This window comes from Dermochelys coriacea, chromosome 6 (genome assembly GCF_009764565.3).
Source record: "Dermochelys coriacea isolate rDerCor1 chromosome 6, rDerCor1.pri.v4, whole genome shotgun sequence".
NCBI classification, from domain to species: Eukaryota; Metazoa; Chordata; order Testudines; family Dermochelyidae; genus Dermochelys; species Dermochelys coriacea.
In genome coordinates, this window is record NC_050073.1 from 54,834,837 (window position 1) to 54,858,044 (window position 23,208).

General features: G+C 44.8%; 1 protein-coding gene across 4 annotated transcripts in view; it reads right to left on the minus strand.

The window, feature by feature from the left end:
• AMBRA1 (autophagy and beclin 1 regulator 1) overlaps positions 1 to 23,208 on the minus strand; it is a 204,693-nt gene that overhangs the window by 11,776 nt on the left and 169,709 nt on the right. For all 4 annotated transcript variants that reach the window (XM_038405851.2, XM_038405850.2, XM_043515739.1 and 1 more), the window contains 2 exons: positions 5,853 to 5,945; positions 3,829 to 4,022 (listed from right to left, as the gene is read on the minus strand). In XM_038405851.2, the coding sequence (XP_038261779.1) occupies positions 3,829 to 4,022; positions 5,853 to 5,945 (287 nt within the window). The remainder of the gene's footprint in view (positions 1 to 3,828; positions 4,023 to 5,852; positions 5,946 to 23,208) is intronic.

Consider the following 23,208-nt stretch of genomic DNA (forward strand, 5'->3'; position numbering starts at 1 on the left):
CTGTAATTGTGCTGGCTAATTGGCTAGGGTGCCAGTCTCAGAGGAGCCAAAGGACCCAATCTATCCAAACCTTGTGAACCTAACATCACCCCAGTGCCAGAGGGAAAGGGGCTCACTGGTATCTGGTAGTGAGTTTCAGCTGGCCTGATGAGGTGAATCTACTCCAACTCACTAATGTCATAACCCCTATCCAAAAGGTATCACGTAAAATAGCAACACAAAGTGAGTATCATACCGATCATTAGTATTATTGCGGGTATGTACGGAGGACAAATTCAAAATTACGAAGTGTGTGTGCCAGGCAGGGCTAACATTACTTCACCCTAAACAAAGGTACTGCCACCGTGAAGGTACTTACAAGGTACATTAAGAGACAATAACACTGCAATTTATACAGAAGGTAAACAGGATCATCAAGCCAACAAGGGGAGGAGATAACTACACAGCATCACGGCAGTGGAAGGAAATTGCAGGAACAGAACAATCTGCATTTTTAGCAAACACCAGCAGGGAAAGAAACCAGCATGGAAATTCCTTATCACCTTCCTTACAGCTTGAATGAACTTTACTTTGGGGGAGGAGGGGTAATCTTCAGAAGAATCCATTTCAAAGGTTTACTGCACCATAAAGAGCGGGGCAAAGAACCTCAAGTGATCTTTCACCTAAGACGACAGAGGGACTCAACCCTTCGTACTTTGTGGGAGTTGCTGACCAGAGGAGTTGGTCAGCCATCATGCGGGAAGGTAGTGTGAAAGAATCTTACCTTAACAAAACAAGCTACAGCCTTTGTTCAAGTCTTAGTCTCTAGAAAGCATTTTTCACTTTTGTTTGCTTGTAACCGTTTCCAAATCCTATCACCTTTGTTAATAAACTTGTTTTACTTTTAAATTTAAACCAACCCAGTGCTGTGTTTGACTTAAAGTCAATGTTAACTTCAGTTAATGTGGCAAGCTGCTGGGTAGTGTATCTTCAAAGAAACAAACAAATCTTAAAACCTCCCAGGAGAAGGCTGGATACGTGGAGCACAGGATTTGGGGAAAATCTGGGATCAGGGCGTTGGGGTCATCTTGCTATGTGTAACAAAGGCTGGTGGATGCCAGAGTGTGTTAGAGGTGTAACACAGAGGCCGCTGGAATCAGAGCACTGATCCAGGGCTGCTTAACACACAGATGTTCCGAGCATGCCTGTATGCTGGCTGGAAGCCCCCAGTCAAAACAGCTACAGCAGCAGACACTGAGAGGCATTCAGGGTTACAGGGCAGGCAGTGACACTTGTCTGGATTGCACCCCAGAACAATGCTAACTGATTGGGGTGCCAGTCACAGAGGAGCCAAGGGTGCCAGTTTATCCAAACCATCCTTCTTACTTCAGAGGAGGCTGGTCCATCAGTGCTCGGGAAAGGAATGGGCCTCCTTGCAATAGTACTCTGCCACTGAATTTCAGCTTTTTGGGGCCATTTGCTGTGATTGGCTTACAGTTAAGGAGCTCCTATGTTCTGAGCTGCTCTTGGCCTTTGGTAAGCATCTGCTGATGGGCAGAAGCAATGAATCAATAAGATCCACTGCAGAATAATAATACTCTGCCCATTTCTAGTGCCTCCTCCAGGCTATAAACAATGAATTTATTCCCTCAGAACCCCCTTGGCAGGTAGGGGAGTTAGTTCATTTTGCAGGTGAAATGATTTGCCCACAGTGAGCCAGTGGCAGAGCCAGCAATAAAGCCCATGAGGCCATGCTGCCAGCCCGCAAGAGGCAGAGGGGACAGCAGGGGGCATTTGTCACGCTCTCCTCACTTCTCAAAGTGCCAGATTTGTGGTACCCTGAGAGCTGGCATTGCAAGGTTGAGCTGCCACATGAACAAGAGGAGAGGCTCAGGCTCTTATTTCACATGCTCAGGTTCTCAGCACAGCCATTATTTCAGGTTTACTGATGAACTGCGCCTGCCCCGGGTGCTCGTGTACATGAAAGCATGTGAGAATTTCTAACTGGACTCTTATAATCAACCTGCCCACCTGACAAGGACCTGCAAACAGACAATCTGAACTGCTGGTGAGAGGATGCGACTCCCAGAACCATCCTCTTCAATTGCCTCCTCCCTCTCCCATGCACAGAGAGAGATATTTCTCTGGTGAGCTCTCTCCTGCACTCACCACTCTTTTCCAGTGCTCCCCACTGAGCCAGCTTAGCATGTCTGACTTCTCCAGTATGTCCAGGCTCTAGCGCCCAAGGCTTTAGTGAAGAGAATCTCTTCCCAGACTGGTTAGGGACTGGTCACAAACCAGTCCCTGTGTCTGAAGACTGAAAAGCTTTTTTAAGAATGGAAACAAAATCAAGCCCTCAGCTGGAACAGTAGCAAGGGAGAGGAAGGTTGGAGAAATGCACTGGTTTCATGGAGAAATGAGAACAGGTGACACCTAAAGCAGCCACATACCCCAGTCACTGTGTCGAGGTCCTCAGGGTCCCACGGCCTGCACCAGCCACCAACTTTCACTTTTCTGTTTATCAATATTTTCCCTCCTCTCGCTTTTTTCTCAGGCACCATGCCAGGTACAGAGAAGGGAACAGGATTATCCTCCCAATGAATTTGGCATTTGCCCAGCCCGTGTAGCTTCCAGCATGGTTCACATGCCCTCAACTGCATTAAGCCTCCCAAGAGGTTAATTCTGATCCCACTGAGACAGGTCGCCTGGAAACTACTCTGAGATCAGGAGGGCATTTCCCACTTAATTGATTCTGAACTGAAATGTACCAGGACCAGAGTAGTGCAAATCTGTATCTCACACACTGACTGCTGGCTACAGTAGCAGGAACAGTGGAGGGGCACAGGCCACAGAATAGGCAGTTAACTCAGCTTCAGAACAAGCAGGCATAGTTCACAGAGCCTGTTCCCATAGCCCAGACTTCATCATGAACCTAAATGCACTCAGAATCACCTCCTCTGAATCACACTGCCACTTTCCTTATAGGAGCTCAAGTCTAAGTCCCCAAGCTATAAGCTGGGAACAGGTAAGGTGGCCCTGACACAGAAGGTACTTGGAAGAGCTCTGAGGCATGTTCTTCATCGTGGGGAACTGCACCTTGGAAGCTGCCATCTCTGGTTTTGTCACACACTCTAGCACATCCCCTCCTTATCTGGGAAGTGGCAGAGATGTTCTCGAGCAGTTCATCTAAGCTCTCACTGAGGAGTTGCTGCAACCACAGCCCCTGCGCAACCCAAACCAAGGCAGATACACAAGCCCACTCTTGGAGCTGTAATTATACAATGGCAGAAGAGGGTTTGCAGTGTCCGGCCCTGGCAACAGGACAATATCAGAAAGTATAATCAGCTTCTGAAGACTGGGGTAAGAGGGAGCCTAGCTAGACTGGCAGGGGATGGAAGAGTGAAAAATCTTAGAACTGCCCAGTCTCCCATTCTGGGAAGGGAGCAGGGAGATGCCTGCAGAAGCAGCACCACGAGGAGCTTATTTACCAGGAACAATGTTCTAGAGAAAGCTTCTTTCTGAACTTTGAAGCAGAGGCCATAGCTATTGCACAGAGCTGACAAGTGAGGGCCAGGAGGGAAAATGCTATGCCCAACTAGGTAGAATAACCCCCAGTGGAAACGAGAACTTTATAACCATCAAGGCCTGGATCCTGGTTCCACCTCAGAAAGGCCTCACTGCAGAAGATAACTCAGAGGCTGGAGATACCTCTTTGCAGACAGATGTTGGAATATCGACATCACAAGGGATTCACGGGTCACCAGAATCCTGTGTGTACGAGCTCCCTGCCACTCAGCTGGCAAACACAAGGTAGCTCTGTCAAAGAGAGGATACTACCCAAGCTCCTACCTTCTCCGGTTCCTGAGGTAGCAGCACCTGGCTCCTGTACCTCCCTCTCTGTCTGAGTCTCTGCATTCTGCAGCAGAGGAGCCAGGGTCTGGGTACCCTGTGATGTCACCGAAGTGGTGGGGTTCCTGGGCTGTAGACCTATGGCATTCATTAGGCCCATGTCTCTGTCTGTCCTCCATGTGGCTCTGCTTGTTCTGAAGAGAGAGACAAACAAATAAATCAGGAGCAATGGGGGCTCTGACAGCTCAGCCTCCCATATCCTTAGGAACACAACAGCATTCAGCTCACTCTCCTCTCTCCATCCCAACCAGGCATCTCGTAGTCTAATCTAACTGCTTTGCAGGCAGTAAGGAATGACACTTATATCATGCTATGAATGCCATCTCCCTCCTTGGCTTGCTGCTCACAGGACTTTCTGCTTGATGGTTAAATCACACTGGGGCCTTGTCATAGGGTCCTTTACCCAGTGTTACCTCCCCATAGGCTGCATGGCTATTTGAGAGGCATGAACATACCAGCAATACCACCAAGTCTAAATAACAAACTTTATGCCTTCAGAACTACTAGATTGAGAAGGAACTACAATAAGCAGCTCAGAAACATACATTTATGGAACCCTTTTCTGGCTCAGGAGATGGGTCAGGGTTCCAGAGCAATTTGGCAAAGCAGGGTTTCTGCTCCTGAGTGTATGATCTGCATCACTTCCCTTGCCTTAGCCTCTTGGTTTGTAAGAATCACACACTAGCTCCCCTCTGGCACATGTTTCAGCCTGTGCTGTCTGGGCCAGCCAATTCTATTTTCAGAAACAAGTAGTTGATATGTAGGAGCTTCCCAGGTGGGAGTGCTTGCAGTGAAAAGGGACTCTTCCCTGAACTGGCCTCTGACTGCCTGTCCTCCAAGTGCTGAAGGGGCTGCAAGAGATCATCTCATCACATGGCTTCTATTCTTCTGTTTAATGCTCTGTAATCTTCTTATGTTCTGAACCCACCCAGCTCCCCAGCCCTCCAGCAGGAATCAGAGGTTTCTCAAAGCTGTCCTCCTGCCTCTGGCGTCCACACCAGATGGCGAGAGAAAGGGGAAGTCTGGATTTTCCCACCATACTGCTGCTCCCCAGCACATCACACTCCTGCAAGACTAAGACACAAGGAGAGAGATCCGATGACTAAGGAGGGGAAAGAGCTCCACCTAGCTGGAGAGGACAACATACTACAGAAAAGGGACAGCATCTCTCTTCTCCCACCCTGCAGTCTGACTGGGAATTTAGGACTGCATGGGGGAGGGACAGGGGGAACTTGGACAGAACCACACTCTGAGCTCCAATTTCCTTGGGATTCTGGAGTTCAGGTATCAGATGTATAGCCTGGGGAGGGGGTGGCCCTCACTGGGGCAGGAAGCTAGAGAGGGCCCCATTCCCACATTTAGGGTATTGTGTGCATCACTGGACAGAGCGGACTGGGATTCCCCATTGATCCTGGCTGCCTATGAAATACCCTTTGGGATTTTGGGGGAAATCTAGCTCTGCTTTTAGAATTTGTTACAAAGGAACAACTGTCCTGTGACTAGGAATTCAGGGATTAAAGACATTAGCACTATCCTTCGACTCCTGGTCACTGGAGTTGTTTAATGGATTTGTCTTTGCCTATAGTTGACCCATTATTCTCCAGGTATCTTGCCCAGTGCCATTTATTTTACACAGCACTTTTCATACTGTGAGCCACACATGGTTCCCCAATGGTTTGCTTAAGGGTGCTGATGGCAGGAGGGGCCATAGGCGATAGATGTACTTCAGTATCGTGGTCTGCCCCTCTAGGCACCAAATATTACTGCTAGTGGTGTGCCAGCTGGCATTGGCTGGGCAGTGCCAAGAGAGAAGTTGTGTACTTAACGATGCCAGTAGGATGGGAGACAGGAGGAAAAGTATGGGCATGCAGCACTGTCAGCTGTAGTAAACCCAAAAGGAAGAACCAAGACAGGGAGCACTCTGATTAGCTGCCTCTAACCCTCCCGCCTCCCACAAGACTCACCCAGGCCGCTCGGTGCTCCTGTTGCTGGAATGCACAGTGAAGACAGTTTCATTCAGCTGGTCCCAGTAGTACTCAACTCCAGAGTTTAAGGCCCTGAAATGCCAAAGGGGGAAAACATTAGAAGGGGAGATTGTTCCACGCAAGCCTCCTACTGGCTGCACTGCACGACAATACTCAGCACTTGTCTAATCTGCCCACCCAGCTTGGCTGAGCAGACATAACTGTTTGCAATAAGGGTGTCTACTCCTGCTGCAGAGGTGGTGTTCAGTGGGCCCCCAGGACAGGCTCAGACCCTGCCAAATTTAACTGAACATTTCTAGGGATTATTGCTGCACAGTTTCCCAGTCATGGAGTGCTGTCTTCTAGTATCTCTATGCTCTGAACTGAAGGTGTAATTTCCAGCTCAGGTAGATGTTCAACCACTAATTTTGATTGAGCAAGTGCACTAAAAATAGTAGTGTAGGCATGGACTAGCTGTCTGTATACAGTCCTATCAGAGACCCTACATAAATATTCAGAGGGCTAGGCCTCAGACTGTGCTGCCAAGCCTACACTGCTACTTTTAGTGCACTAGCTCGACCTAAGCTAGCGCATGTACATCTATCTGAGCTGGAAATTACACCTTCAGCTGCAGCATCGATGTATCCTGAGCCACAGAGTAGTGAACTGTCCCCTTTATTTCAGTGGTGTGTTAGCTCTGAAAGACCACGCCACAGGCCAGATTGCCAAGTGACGCAGGCACGCAGCTGCACATTCATTTACCACAACTGTGTTTATACATGCAAGTGGCCAAATACACAAAGGGCAGAAAAAGCACTTGTCTAAAAGGTGTCTGGCAGCATTTTACCCCACTGGGCAATGCTAACAATTACTCAATACTAAACATCTAGTTACTATAAGGGTCTTTCCTTTTACTCATAAATCTCAGTGCAAACATCTCATTGGCACTGGCAGGTCTTCTGTGGAATAAGGATGGATGTAGCTCAGGTTGTTAGACCACAAATGTAACTTGGCCCTACACACAGAATAGGTTTGATACAGACCTGACAGGACCTAATAAGACTTTGTCATATCTAACTTCTGTTAAGGGGCACAAGAGGATGCAGGGAGAGATGCGCATGTGTATCATCCACACTGCTCCACTAGTCACTCAGGGTCTGGAGCAGAGCAAGTGGGTCCTTTATCTGGAGCTTTGGCATGCAGTGTACAGCACTGGTGCCATCCAGGGATTTCAGCAGTCACATTGCTTGGTTGCTGAAAGCCCGATATGTCTAGGAAAGTCACAAAATGCTGCTATTGTTAGTCCAGTAAGCAGACTTAGGGAAGAGGCCTCAGGTGCTACTCCTGTCCTGCAGACACTGAGTATAAACTGAGAAAAATGTTTCAAAAGATACGAATGCACACGTGTTCCAGTCACCCTAGAATATGTGCTGTAGAAGCAGGGAGCAGCTGAGCCTCCCACATCCCATGAAGGGAAGCACAGAGCCGGAAAATGCACTGCTCCCCAGAGCTCTGAGATCCAAGCTCGGTCAGCAAGTTGCGTGGGAGAGTGTGTGGAGCATGGTGAGCCAAGTAAGGGCAGAAGGGCTTCTTAAAGGGACAGGCAATGCAAATACAAAGATATAGTGACACATGAAGCAAAGGGCCACGAGGTGCCAGGATACTGTAAAACACATAGGAGATGATCACTGCACAGCAGGAGAATCCAGCTTGTTAACACTAGGGGTCTGAGAGGGGAAAGTAACAGGATTACATCTGCAGACCTGGGTTCACATCTAATACAGATCACATCAGAAACAGTCTCAATCTAGTCCAGAGTAGATGTTTGTCCAGGCCATGGGAAAATCTAGTCAGGGAGAGGCCCAGGATAAATGGTATATAACCAATTAGTTCTCAAATGCAGTGAGCGATTGTGATATCAGTGGCCCAGTACTGGATTAGTGAGGGGGGCTGTGGGTCAAGAGTGAGGTGCATCAGCAGGATGGCTGCAGGGGAAGATTGAGAAGTACTGGCAGAGCTGTGCATGTGGGAGGACCAGGACCAGCAAAACATGAGTGGCTCCAGTTTAGAGTAAATGCAAAAGCCAAAGAGAAGAAAACAGGTCAACGCAACCGTGCACAGCGTCTGCAGAACGTGATCTGTCATCACATTTTTCACTGAGCTAGTCCTACAGCATTATAACCATGTGAAAGCAGCTGCCAAGGAGACAACTACTTACAAACTCTTCAGAATTTATTGACAGATGGCAACCCATCACTAGAAACTCACCAATCCTCCCCAGTGCTCTGCCTGATACACTGAGACAGCAAAACTTGACAACTAAGCCTACAGGGCAGCGGCATTCCCTGGGAATGAAAGCTGTTCAGATCTAGCAGTGAAATCCTCCCGAAAGTGCCTAGCTTCTTTGGCATTTGAGACTACTGGCCATCAGAGCTGTGCTGAGCCCAAACTCCTACCCTGTCCTCTGAAGCTCCTCCGCCCCCAAGAGCACACAGTCCCCACAGCTGTCCATGCTGCTCCTACTCTTCATTAGGAATGCATGCCAACTGCTGTAATCATCCCCAAACAACTGGAGATCTAAGATTTCAGTGTTGCCCCTAGTGCAGGTTCTGGGATGGTGAAATGCTCCACTCCACACATCAGCTGTTCAGTTTCCATGGTGCACAGGGAATGTGGCTCCCTGCCCTGTGCAATGCTCCCTTCCTGGGAGTCTAATCTAGCTTGTTGCTATCAGAGCAACAATATAGCCAGGTTGCGTGCCCTGCACATTTTGGAGAAAACAGGATTACAACTCTCACCCCCACTGCCACCCCTTTAGGCGGAGCTCTTGCTGCTGCTCTCTCTTCCTGCTCCCCATTTGTTGGATGGGAAGGTCCATTCTAACTCCACGCTGTCAGCTTGCCCCTTTCCCTGGACAGGGAAATCAAAAGCCATTTAATACATTACTTCACATGCAGGTCTTAAATGGTAGCATTTATCAACTAAGTTCCCTCTGCCATGCTTCTATTAACCACTCATTAACTGCCAAAGGGCTGCGGCCTTTTGCTTTCATTCCCGTGGGAGAGGAGCCTGTTGGAAGCATCAGCTGTTTACCTCCACCACTGGCTCTGGGAATTCTGACAGACAGCACAAAGCAGAGTATGTTTGATTTCATTAACTGTGGAAGTGGAATGCCTTTTTTCCTCTTCACTCAGGACGTGATCTGATCCAGTTGCCAAGTTTTCATTCAGAGAGCTCAACGGGAGGCCAGGAGACTGGCGAGTGCCATCCACCCACTCTGAGCCCATGTGCCAAGTATCCCAACTGTCCTCCTTTTGCCCTCCCTAGGCTAGCTACCCCTCCTCACCCCACGTTTTTTTTAAAGTGTCAGGGTGCTGGAGTCATCTGACACAATCTTTATTCCATCCCTTGCCATGCCCTTCCCTACCCTCACTCTTTGCCTGTACACACTCATCAGGGCAGGGACTGACTGCTCTCCCTTTAACGTGCTATGAAAAGTGTGGTGGCAGATTATTGAAAAACAACAAAATAATCCTCCAGCCTTCGTGGACTCAATTTTGAGCCCAAGGTGTCTCCAGATCTCAGACAGGGAAAGGCACACTGGGATCTTTGTGGGAATCTCAGATATCCTGGTTCAGGTACAGGAAAATGGCATAAATAGGGGCACAAAAGGGCTGCCTGTCTTGCCCTTACCATTTTAGGCTATGTTTCACTGCACAGTTAACCCAGGTGATTGGCACCCAGATTAGCCTAGCCCAGGTGTGAGCATCCCCAAAGTAAAGCCCTACTAGCGTTCTTGTGTCCTCACTAGTTCTGCACTAGCTCGTACATGTCTAGGGGTATATTTCATGACTTTTTGAGGAGATGCTCTAGAATTCTTTCCCATAAAATTATGGGAGAATTGGTCTGTCCTTTGAGGGGAATACAGGAAGGGCACTAGACAACTGTCAGCACTTGAGTGATTTAGCCACAAAGCAGGTGGGTTCAAGCCAGAGTTGAAGCAAAGCCTGGGTTTTAACTCCCATCCCAAGCAAGTAAGATGGCCTAGAATGAAAGCATCTTTGGACCTGCGTCAGAGGTTTTTCTGTGTGCATGGGTAGGGGAATGAGAGGAGAGTGTGGGGAGCTAAAAACCAGGTTAACCATGCAGTGCAGCCATACCCAAGATGTAACCACAGAGATGCTGCTATACTGAGGGTTCCTATTATTAAGTCTTTGTCTACATGAGAAACTTGCACTGGTTAAATATGTTGTGCTTTTTAAACCGGTTTAGTCAAACTAGCGCAACCTCGTTTGGGCATTTTGTTTGGTTTAAACCAAGTTTATTTTGTTTTTGCTTATGACAATTTAAGAAATGGTTTAAGATAAACCAGAATAAGCCAGTCTTGAACCAACATCAGATTGTCTACCCAGGGGTTTGCACTGGTTTAACTAAATTAGTTTTAAAAAAACAGTGCAACTTTCTTGTGTAGATAAGGCCCAAAACTTCATTTTTACATCTTGCATTACAGAATATTGTTAACTTGAAACATTCAGTCAGTCTTTCACAATGGGTTTCCCAGTTTCAATGGACGTCAAAATCTGAACTATTCAGTTGAGAGATACAGAACTAGTACTGGAAGGGGGAACACTTAACTTTTGTCCTAGCAAGCTCTAGACACAGAAATGCTGGAAACATCATCTTCTGAGGCTTGAGGTGGTATCTTTCCTCGGCACAGCACCAGATGTCTCTTGGATGCAGCTGCAGTAAGGAGGGCATTCACTGCCCAGGGCCTCAGAGTAAGAAATTGCAATTCTCCATGCTGCTACTAGGTTCTTATTTTTCTTCCTTTTTATGGTTGTCAAACAAGCTCCTCAAACCCTCCCTGGAAATCCCCATTAGCTTTGCTGAATGCAGAGCTAGTAACAGACAGGATGCCCCAACAGGATATCTGCTCAGTGAGTGGTTTATCCAGCTCAAACTACTGATGTGCTTGGAGAGTCTGAGGGGCACAGAGCCCCATGTTATGTTGTACAGCTGAACAAGGGCTGGGAGTTGGTTCTTCAAAAAACAAGCAGAAACAACCTAAGCAGTCTTGTCCCTCAGTCTGGGAGCACTACCTATACTGCATGTGAGCCCTGTGGCAGAGAAGAAACTGGTGCTCCTGTCTCACAGAAATGCTTGATTGATTTTGCCATCCATAAGGGGAAAACTGAACACTCCCCATTTGTAGTTTCCTAGGCCAGAAGGGACCATTGTGATAATCTAGTCTGAGCTGTATAGCAAAGGCCATGGAACTTCCCCAACATAGTATCTAGAGCAGAGTTTTAAGAAAAATATCCAATCTGGATTTAAAAATGTCCAGTGATGGAGAATCCACCATGACCCTCAGTAAATTGTTCCAGTGGTTAATTGCCCTCACTGTTAAAAATGTGCACCTTATTTCCAGTATGAATTTATCTAGCTTCGACTTCCAGACATTCGATCATGTTACACATTTATCTGCTAGACTGAAGAGTTCATTATCAAATACTTGTTCCCCATGCAGGCACTTACAGACTATGATCAAGCCTCCCTATAACCATCTCTTCATTAAACTAAAGAGATTGAGTTCATTGTCTCATTGGTTTAAAAGGAATTTAACAAGAGAGCTGCCCCAGGGCAAGTCCAACATCAATCCCATAGTGAGGCCATCAGGGATGAAAACCTCCAGCAGCATGTACCCATAGATGGAACTCAGTAGGGAAGCGGGATGAGGCCAACAATGCTAAAGCCTTGCCAGGTGCAGTGAAGCCAATCAGCGTGATGGCAGGAGCTGTTATGAAGAGGCCTTCGTCTTGCAATGGGCTGAGCATGCCTGGCCAGGGGGATCATGTTTCTAACAGCTCAGTTTATGGGACCCGGAAATAATGCTTATCAAGATAATGCTTATATGTCTTTCATTTCAAACCATCCCAAACACCTTAAAGTTAAAGTGAAATACAAGCAATGGTCAGGGATAACCTCACACCTTACTAAAACCCAGAACAACCACAATACAGGACTCCGTGGAATAGAGCTGGGGCACTGAGTTCAGTTGATTCAGGGCCATCATTACCACTTCCTGCAGCCTTTAGGAGGTGGTCTCATCTAAATACCAATCTAGCCTGAAGCTACTTGGCTTGTGAGATCTGAAAAGACCCAACATGAGGTGAACCGACGGCATACCTAACCCATATAGAACAGGGCTGGGTGAAACATCTGGCTTTCACACTGCAAAAGCTCCTCTCTTGCTATAAGAATATCAATTTTTAAGCCAGTTTCACAAATCCATCATCAATTCAATTTCATCATCATTGTGGGTCATTTTGTAAATTTTAGGGTAATATATTAAACAGTTTGCATTTTCCATGACAAAAAATACCTTCTCCTCTCTTCCTGTGAAAATGCCAGCAACTCTGCTGCCTTCCTGCTAGGATGAGAGAATGAACAACCAAGTGAAACTGCACCAATCAATCAGGATTTTGTTGTTCTTGTTTGGAAAGGCTGAAACACCAGAACCTGTCTCGCTGGTACCCCACATAAAGTTCCCACCAGATCCCAGCTGTACTCCACACAATCAAATTTTATCTCCTGCCTACGGAGAGAATGAGTAAGGGACCTATTTTCAATGTAGTGATCATAGTGCTTGTTCCCATGAATAGCTGGACAGTACAGCTTTATGTACTTGAGAGGTTTGGATCTCTAAGCAGCTGCCCAGATAGGGAAACACTAGCATTTATAGTCCTGATTTCAATACAATTTAATTCCCTGTGCAGGAGATGGATCATGTGCAGAGAAAGAGAGAAATTAAAGGTCCTTCACCAAAGGGTCTTAAGCAAAGTAAGCAGTCATGGGATAAGTAGTAAGGTCCTCTCATGGATCAGTTTAAAGACAAGAAACAATAGGTAGAATGGAGAGAGGTAAATAGTGCTGTCCCCGAGGGATCTGTACTGGGACATGGGAAAGGGGGTAAAAAGTGAGGCGACAAAGTTTGCAGATGATGCAAAATTAATCAAGTTCATAGCAGACTGTGAAGAGCTACAATAGGATCTCACAAAACTGGGTGACTGGGCAACAAAATGGCAGATGAAATTCTATGTTGATAAATGCAAAATAATGCACATTGGAAAACATAATCCCAACTATACACCCAAAATGATGGGATCTAAATTAGCTGTTATCACTCAAGAGAGATCTTGAAGTCGTGGATAGTTCTCTGAAAACATCTGCTCAATGTGCAGCAGCAGCCTTCTTTTTAGCACATGCACAACGCACCGCAGGTGGCACATGACCAGGATCCATCAACGTATTTGGTCGACTGATTGAATCATTAGCTTCCCCAGCCCAAGCCAGGCACTGACAGGGACAATGACATGAACGCTGATCCATGAAGCTAACAGAATGTTAGGAACCACTAGGAAAGGGACATATAAGTCAAGAAATATCCCTGGTACACCCACTCCTTGAATACTCTGTGCCGTTCTGGTTGCCCCATTCAAAAAAGATATATTAAGAAATGGAAAGGAACATAGAAAGGCAGCAAAAAAAATGATGAAGTGGCTGAAACAGTTTCCATTATGAGGAGAGATTAAAAAGACTGGGACTTTTCATCTTGGAAAAGGGACAATTAAGGGCGGATAGGACAGAGGATTATATAATCATGACTGGTGTAGAGAAAGTGAATATGAGAATTTTTTTATTTCTTCAGATAACACAAGAACCAGGGGTCCCCTCCAGTGAAATTAACAGGCAACAGATTTAAAACAAACAAAAGAAGGTACTGCTTCACATAATGCACAATCAACCTGTGGAACTCATTGACAGAGGATACTGCTATAGTCAAAAGTATAACTGGGTTAAAAAAAGAACTAGAAAAATTCATGGATGATAGGTCCATCAGTGGCTATCAGCCATGCCCTGGGTGTCCTGAAGCTTTTGACTGCCAGATGCTGGAACTGGATGACAGGGGAAAGACCACTTGACGGTTGTCCTGATCCATTCATTCCCTCTGAAGCACGTGGCATTGGCCACTGCCGGAAGACACCATACTGGGTTAGATGAACCATGGGTCTGACCCAGTATAGCCCTTCTTATGGGAAATTAGCTGTGATGCAGACCTGGAGGGAATCAGGAACTGGGATTCCTGGAGCGGATGTGCTGGGCAGTAATTGCCTCCAATCAGGGGAAGATATACCAGTTCAGATGTAGGAATCACTGATATGGATTAGAGCTGTTGATTAATTGCAGTTAACTCAAGCGATTAACTCAAAAAAAAAATTAACTGCAGGATTAAAAAAAATAAATTGTGATTAATCACAGTTTTAATCTCACTGTTAAACAATAGAATACCTACTGAAATTTATTAAATATTTTGGATTTTGTTCTACATTTTCATATATATTGCATTGTGTTGTAATTGAAATCAAAGTGTATATTATTTATTATAAATATTTGCATTGTAAAAATGATAAAAAATAGTATTTTTCAGTTCCCCTCATACAAGTACTGTAGTGCAATCCCTTTGTCGCCAAAGTGCAATTTACAAATGTAGATTTTATTTTTTTTTGTTACATAACTGCACTCAAAAATAAAACAATGAAAAACTTCAGAGCCTACAAGTCCACTCGGTCCTATGTCTTCTTCAGCCAATCGCGAAGACAAACAAGTTTGTTTACATTTACAGGAGATAATGCTGCCCTCTTATTTACAATGTCACCAGAAAGTGAGAACAGGCATTTGCATGGCACTTTTGTAGCTGGCACTGCAAGATCTTTACATGCCAGATATGTTAAACATTTGTATGCCCCTTCATGCTTTGGCCACCATTCCAGAGGACATGCTTCCATGGTGATGACGCTTGTTAAAAAATAATGTGTTAATTACATTTGTGACTTTTGTCAGGGGCGAATTGTATGACCCCTGCTCTGTTTTACCCATATTCTGCCATATATTTCATGTTATAGCAGTCTCAAATGATGATCCAGCTCGTTATTCATTTTAAGAACACTTTCACTGCGGATTTGAAAAAACGCAAAGAAGGTACCAATATGAGATTTCTAAAGATAGTTATAGCACTTGATCCAAGGTTTAAGAATCTGAAGTGCCTTCCAAAATCCTAGAAGGATGAGGCGTGGAGCATGCTTTCAGAGGTCTTAAAAGAGCAACACTCTTATGGGGAAACTACAGAACATGAACCACCAAAAAGGAAAATCAACCATCTGCTGGTGGCATCCGACCCCCCCGCTTCTCGCCCCCGATGACTCCCCCAGGACTCCTGCCCCATCCAATGCCCCCTGCTCCCTGACCACCCCAGGCCCTCCCACCCCTGACTGCCTCTTGCTACCTTATCCAACCCCCCCATTTCTGACTGCCCCCCCGAGACCCCTGCCCCCTGACCACACCCCCTGTTCCCCGCCCTCTGACCACCCCAACCCCTATCCACACCCCTGCTCCCTGACCACATCCCCAAACTCCCCTGTCCTCTATCCAACCCCCCTTGCTCCCTGCCCCCTTACCGTGCCACTCAGAGCACTGGGTCAGGCCGCGGCTCTGCACTGGGCTGCCCAGATGCCCAGAGCACCGCGCCGGCGGCGCGCTAAGGCTGCGGGGGAGGAGAAACAGCAGGGGAGGAACCGGGGGCTAGCCTCCCCGGCTGGGAGCTCAGGGGCCGGGCAGGAGGTCCCGCGGGCCCGAAGTGGCCCATGGGCCGTAGTTTGCTCACTTCTGCTCTAAAATGTGATGCTGTTTTATTTTTGAACGCATTTTTTCTACATAATTCTACTTTTGTAAGTTCAACTTTCATGAAAGAGATTGCACTACAGTACTTGTATTAGGTGAATTGAAAAATACTATTTCTTTTGTTTTTTTTTTACAGTACAAATACTTGTAATCAAAAATATAAAGAGAGCACTGTACACTTTGTATTCTGTGTTGTAATTGAATCAATATATTTGAAAATGTAGAAAATATCCAAAAATATTTAAATAAATGGTATTCTATAATTGCTTAACAGTGAGATTAATCGCTTAAAACAATTTTTTTTTAATCGCTTGACAGCCCTAATATGGATATATTTTTGGTACAAGTCCCTGTGGTGGAGCCCACATGGCTAACGTGGATATGAATTCTGAAGGCAATATAAGAGGATTTCTAACAAGGTAACTCATGTGGAGAGAGAGTTTTCAGTTTGAGATTTAAAATCCATTTGCATTTAAGTGACCGTGCTAGCTCTGAAGTTTACCTGCTCATCCCAGTGAAGATTGCTAGCGGAAGGCCACCTTTCGGCTGACTAGGTAGCAGGAGCACTTGGTTACAGTGCAAGCTCTTATACTGCCAGCAGCTCCTTTTCCTCCAAACCCCACACCCCAAAGAACTCAACAAGTTGGTGCAGCTTGGTGTGGTGCAGAAAAGGGCATACTGCTGCTCTCCCTGAAGTGCAGAAACTCCAGTTTGATCACTATGTGGTTGGGTAGCAGGAACGCAGAGCCCAGTGCAGCCAGTAGTCCCATGCCTGCTTCAGGGAAGAGGCCAACTCATAATACTATTGACCCAGTAGTAACTGACTGCACAAACATACAAGCTAAGAAAATAAGTGGATTGGAGTGGACTCTGTTCAAAACTATGCCACTTGACAAAGGTCAGCGCTGTAAACCTGGAGACATGGATGGCTGGTGACATTTTCCTGTCTTATAGCAGGCATGGTATTACATGAGCCCCTTCTGCCCACCACTAGGCATCCAAACTGGCTCTTACCCACTGGCTTGCAGCCATGGAGAAAGAAGCCAGCTTTGTCATCAAAGATACACCTCAGTCAGTCTCTTTCCCAGGGCAACATGGTCACTCTTCTTTAGCTAGGATGTTGCATCTGCCAGCCAGGCGAGATCTCATTAAAGAGACAGACTTGGAAATCACACAAGACACCAACACTCAGGGAAGACGTACAAGTGGAATGGTTCCAGCTGGTTTACAAGGTTACTGTGACAGACTCAGGAGGTTTACAGGCCCCAACATCTTTTTGCAGCCTTAATCTCCCATAGGCCACCTATGACAGGTGTACTGGCTTATGATTGGCATGAAAGATGTACTGTGAGAGGAAATGGACTACAAGCGGAATTCATCTCTGCACTTCCTGGGATGAAGAATCTAAATTAAGAACCAAACTCCTCTCGGGTTCCCAGCAATTACTGAAAATGGAGATTAATCACTGGTTTAGTGACAGCCAAAGCGGGGAGTTTAGCACGCAAGAGTGCCAGCAAGACTGTCTTGGAGCATGACTAGGAGTGCTGTGACTGGGAGAGTGCCTCATGCACAGCCTGTGCGACAGAGAAGCTACAGAGCAGAACCATACTTTCCTCTATGCTGAGAGCAAGGGCAGAGGATTCTCTTTCTCTCTCTCTCTCTCTCTCTCATGGAGAGCCCCCATGACCTCACCATCTTCTTTTGCTTGTGGTAACTCTCCTTACAATGAAGAGGGTTAGGTGTAGCTCCCTCTATAGCTCATCCATGCTATTCTGAGCATCAGACAGAAGGAAGTATTTCATGCCCCCCAGAGAGTGACAAGGGACCCTTCTGTGTCCCTGAATTTGGATTCCTGCCTCAGACATGCCAGTCACAGAAAAATTACACCCCAGTTTGAGTGACACCCTGAAGCCTTAATTAAATGCAACAGTGAGAGTTGAGGCAATCAAGTCAGGAAATTCCAAAGTTAAGGTTATTCCAATAATGACAGCGCTCTTGTACATCATGAATGTTTATGGTTAGTTTAATACCATGAATCTATTACTCTTTGTTTACATGCACCAGAAAAGCACAGAACAGAACATATCACCTACATGGAATGGGGCTGAGGAAACAAAGCAGAAGTAGTCTTTTACTTTGGGAATTTCCTGAATTTTCTGATTCCTCATCCTTGACAATACACTAATGCTGAGGAACTTTTTTCATTTAATTCCTGCAGACCAACCCCCAAACCTCCCCTACACAAAAGTGAAGCTATTCAAGGTAGGGAGTTTATAAGCTCCACTGACAAGTTCTCTCCATTGGCGCTATCTGCATTGTGGAGTTTGTAAGTTCTTTGAACAAGACCTATTTGGTTTGAGGTCCTTCAACCAGGCTTCATAAGAAGAATAAAATGCTTAAACCACTCCAATGACTTAGTGCAACTTCATCTGGATCATGGACTTAAGACTATTACTGCTCAAGCTGCTTTGATCCCTTATGTTTATGTCCTGTCAGGTTTCATAGTGGCTTAAACTACTTAAAATGATTAAAATCTTTAGGGCAGTTCAAACTGCTTAAACCCTTAAGGAATTAAACATCTTAAACTGCAATAAGGTCTTAGAGCCAAATAAGCTGTTTAATCTACTTTTAAACACTTACAATGGTTTAGCAGCAGTTAATGTATAATCAGTTCAAAGAAGGCTTGTTTTGTAGATCTTATGGAGAATTAATCAAGACAAACCGGGGAATATGGCTTCAATTGGAAGGAAGTTGCTTCTAAAGTTCTGAACATTTAAGGCTAGAAAGCATAACAAAGCTTTCAGATAGAGCATTCTAATGAGCATGCATGAAGCTGACAATCTTAAACATTCACCAGTTACAGAATCAAAATCTTGGCTTGACTGAAGTCTCAGAGAAATCCACAAACCAAGTCAAATTTGATATATTTCTAGTCCCAGCAGCTCTGAAATTAGCTAAGTAAAAAAAATATCTAACTGGAATATATGGGGGGGGGGAGTAACATTTTTTTTTCCAGTTCCAATAACGGAAAATAAAATGCTCCACCAATTACTTTTCATAAAAGTTAATATTTGGATTGAAATCAAACACGGAACTTTTCAATCCATAAGAATATCTGAAAGTTTTGAACAATTGAAAGAGAATATGTAAAAGAGAAGCAGGAACTCCACCTTGGCTATTGTGGGATCTACCTCAACTCACTACAATACTTTAAACAAACCACTACAATCCCCCTGCCAAAAAAATAGCAGGTAAGGAACAGGGAAGATGGCTCCATACCGGACTGCATCAAAGTTCAGAAGATAAAAAATATTGTACTGCAAATGGTGGAGGAAGCAACCAAACAAGGACAGTCAGTTAAGGCTTGCAGGGAAAAGGTGAATGCTGCAACAAAGCAGAGTGAGTTAGTGCTGTCAAATGGGGAAAACAAGGGGTTTTCTAAAATTATCAGGGAGCAAGTAGTACTAAAAACACAGGTGGTCCATTCACCAATGAAGAAAAGGATGAAACAAATGATGAGTCAAGTGGCTGAGATCCTGAACTGCTCTTTGAAATCTGCACTCCAAAAAGAAAATCAAGGGAAGTTTAAACCAAATAGGAGCAAGAAAATTTCTAAAAAGTGTTCTTGACAAAAGGCGGGTAAGAGAACATTTGGAAAAAATGGAGCCTGTTTGAGAGAGGCTGTCATCCTGGGAGATTTCAACACCCACCAACAAGGCCACAGATACAAAAGCTCAAAAACTCATTTTCTCATTTGCTTCTGTAGGACTTTCACAGGTCATCTCTGGTCCAACCCATACAGCTGGTCACACCTTGGACCAGATCTTTGGCCTGTCTAGTTCAAGGACATTGCAACCCAAGCCTTTGTCTGGGACAGACCATCACCTCATTAAGGCCATGGCCAGAGTTCTTCCAGCTCTCAGGCAACAAGACAAACCCAGGATCCCAATTCAACCATGCAGACTCATGGACTCCAACACATTCCAAACATCTGCTAAAGGACAACAGTGCCCCAACCAAACAACAATGAACTGAGGTCCTGGTGAATCGTTTTCACTAGCCTCCACCATTGACAGGTTGGCCCCCAAAGTATTCTTCCTTCCCATCACTTCCACAGATCTTCTTGGTTTTCTAAACTCTGCACAGGATGAAGAGAGAGGGGTGGAAACCCCAAGAGCTGATGGCAGAAAACAAAGGCTGATACAGATAGGATGAAACAATTCCTCCAAGCCTATGCTGTGGCTGTACTACAGGCCTAGAGAGCATTTTTATCAGTCCTCACTGAAGCTGCTAAATCCCACTCCCAGGAGCTATCCAGTATGATAAACCACCTTTTCAATCCTTTCATAATGACAGGTTTCAGAGTAGCAGCCGTGTTAGTCTGTATATGCAAAAAGAAAAGGAGGACTTGTGGCACCTTAGAGACTAAAATTTATTTGAGCATAAGCTTTCGTGAGCTACAGCTCACTTCATTGGATGCATCCGATGAAGTGAGCTGTAGCTCACGAAAGCTTATGCTCACATAAATTTGTTAGTCTCTAAGGTGCCACTAGTCCTCCTTTTCTTTTCAATCCTGAGTGCCTAGAACAGAGCACCAAGTGCAGGGAAGAACTCTTATCCTACATTGCTGAACAGATCACAAACCTTTGGGAAGCTCTCTCAAAAACATGGACCCTTTCTGCCTATACCCACTGACTGCCAGCATGCCTCCACTCCCAGAGTTCAATGCGTTCAGTCACCAACAAGTTCTGAACACCCTAAAGAAGTCTTGTCCCAAGCCCTGTGAATCCAACCTATGTCCTTCCTGGCTTGCAAAAGTGTCACGTGCAACAGACATCACTCCTCTGAGGCACTGGCTCTTTCAGTCAGAAGGAATCTTTCTTTCCTCCTTCAAATACATAAACAGTCCAACACTAAAGAAACCCACCTTGGATACATCAGTTCTAGCCAACTACTGATCAGTGTCAAACCCCACATATCTGACCAAGCTCAGAGAAACTAGCCAAAGGCCAACTACAAACTCATCTAACAAACTAATATTCTAAACCCAGAACAATCTGGATTCAGGCCAGAATATGGATCTGAAACTGTTTAGTGGCACTGATGGATAATCTGCTCATGGTCAGAGGGCAGACATTCATTTTCATTCACTTCTTTGAACTTGCCTTCTTTAACATAAATACATAGCAACATGTCTATTAAACGAAACAGAATCCTACCCAAACAAGAGATTCCACTGCATTTACCTCTCTCCCTGGGGACAGGATGATACAAGATGTTAGTCATGTCGCTTTAATGCAGTATTGGAAGACACTCAGATACTACAGTGATGAATATGGTATAAGAACCTACATAGAATAGAATAGGTTGGTTGTACAATGTGCACTCCAAGATAGTTAAGAAAATTACCAAATGAACTTCTGTGCAACTGATGACTATTTTTGACAAGTTACATAAAACTGGAGAGGTACCAGAAGACCACAGAAAACAAATGTAGCACAGATCTTCAAATAGAGAAGGCCAATTTAATTTGGCAATTACTGTCTCTCCTCAGCCTAACCCCTTCCCCTCCTGCTCCTATATAAAACAGACAGAATAATAATTAATTGAATATCCAGAAAGGAACAGAAGAATGAGCAATAAGCAGTATTTTGGGGGGTTAGAGAGAATTTCTTGTCAGATAAACAAACCAATGCTTTTCTTGACTGAATTACAAAATTAGTGAATGAAAGGAAAGGTAAATGTGATATACTTGGATTTTAATGACTTATCAGATATGGTGTCTCACACAAATCTTACTCAACATATATTTCTACCAGCTTGGATACAAACACTGAACTGAAAACTGACTGAAGAACTGCAAAAAGGTTACCGCAAAGGCCCAATGAGTTGATACACCAGATAGCAAACAGATGAGAGAGATAAAGGTTGTAATATAAGGACAGAGACAATAGCTATGAAATATTTTTAATTTTTTTTTTGATCTTTGACCTTTAACCTGGGTTAGGATTTTTTGATTCCTCTGCAGTTTTGAAAGAAGAATTAAGTTTATGATTTATGGGGTCTATTATAAATGAATAAAAAGCTTACTTAAACTTAATCTTTTACTTAAAATAATTTTATTAAACTAATGTTTGAATAGCACAATTAAAATTGGAATTTGATTTAATAAATTAAATTGATAACATGAAATAAAATTAACAATTGACTAAATTATTAAAATATTGTGAATGAACACAATTAAGGCCTAAATTATGGAGTTAACATAACACAATTTTTGTACATACTTAAGCCTGGACAGTTTGGGAGGCATGGATGTAGTTTGGTTGTTAGCCTATGCAGCAATACACTGACTCCTTCAAAGTGCATAGTTACTGAATGACTTGTGCAGTTAACTCATTTTTTTTTCATAATATCGAATGATTAACAACCATAACTTTCCTCTTGAGGCAGATTGTGTTACGCAGCCACGTTTTATATGGCCCGGGGTGACCTGAGTGATTTCAGGTAGTATTTACTTTAGAGGTAGAATAAGCATGTGCTTTTTAACAAGTAAATTGCAAAAAGAGAAACATTATTTAAAACGAAGATGGTTATTCAGAGAAAAAGACTGGCTCTCTGGCTTGTTGGTTTTGGGAACTTCAGAGTCAAGGAACTGCACTTTAGGAGACCAGGTGTGGTTGTTTTTGGTCTTGGTACCTTACACTGGCAGGTGGGTTTTCTCAGGCACTTGGCTGACACAGCAGCCTGCAAGACAGGACAGGCAGCAGCCTTTTTTGGTATGGGCGGTGGCCCAGAGGATTACATTTGCCTCCCTGCTTACCTGGATTTTTATGGTTGTGATTTCAGTTGGCTTCAATTAGTGGCACTTCCCCTGAGGTCTTTGAGCAAATAAGGGGATTACAAATCGTGCACCCTGATACATGGCTCAATCTGGGTTGAGAAGTTGGCCAGATGAACCATTCTGTTAGTTTGAAAAGTACTGACTTACTGACATTTCTGTCACCAACTGCAACTGATGTTCAGGAGATGACTGCACAGATGTGATTCTGGGCCCTCTCCTATGGGGTACCAGTTACAGCAGTGGTTCTCAATTAGGAGTCTGAGGCCTCCTGGGGGGCCACGCACAGGTTTCAAGGGGTCTGCCAAGCAGGGCCAGCATTAAACTCGCTTGGGCCGAGGGCAGAAAGTCAAAGCCCCACTGCATGAGGCTGAAGCTGGGGCTCTGAGCCACATCACTGGGGGCTGAAGCAGAAGCTTAAGAAATGTAGCTTTGCAGGGGCCCCTCTGGCATGGGGCCTCGGGCAATTGCCCTGCTTGCTACTTCTAATGCTGGCCCTAGCTTTTATATGTGTTGTTGTGACACAGGTGGGCTGTGGAGTTTTTATAGCATGTTGTGGGCGCCGCAAAGAAAAAGGTTGAGAACCCCTGAGTTACAGGATACAGATGGTTTGTGTTCCTTTTGAGTTTTAGGCATGGGATACACATTTAGCAGGATTTTTTTTTTAAACCTATTAGCCTTAGGACTTTTTACATTACTTATACTTCCAATCATACTTCATCCTTTTAGCACTTTTAAAACTATAAAGGAATTTTTACTGGTAAAACTGGGGAAATA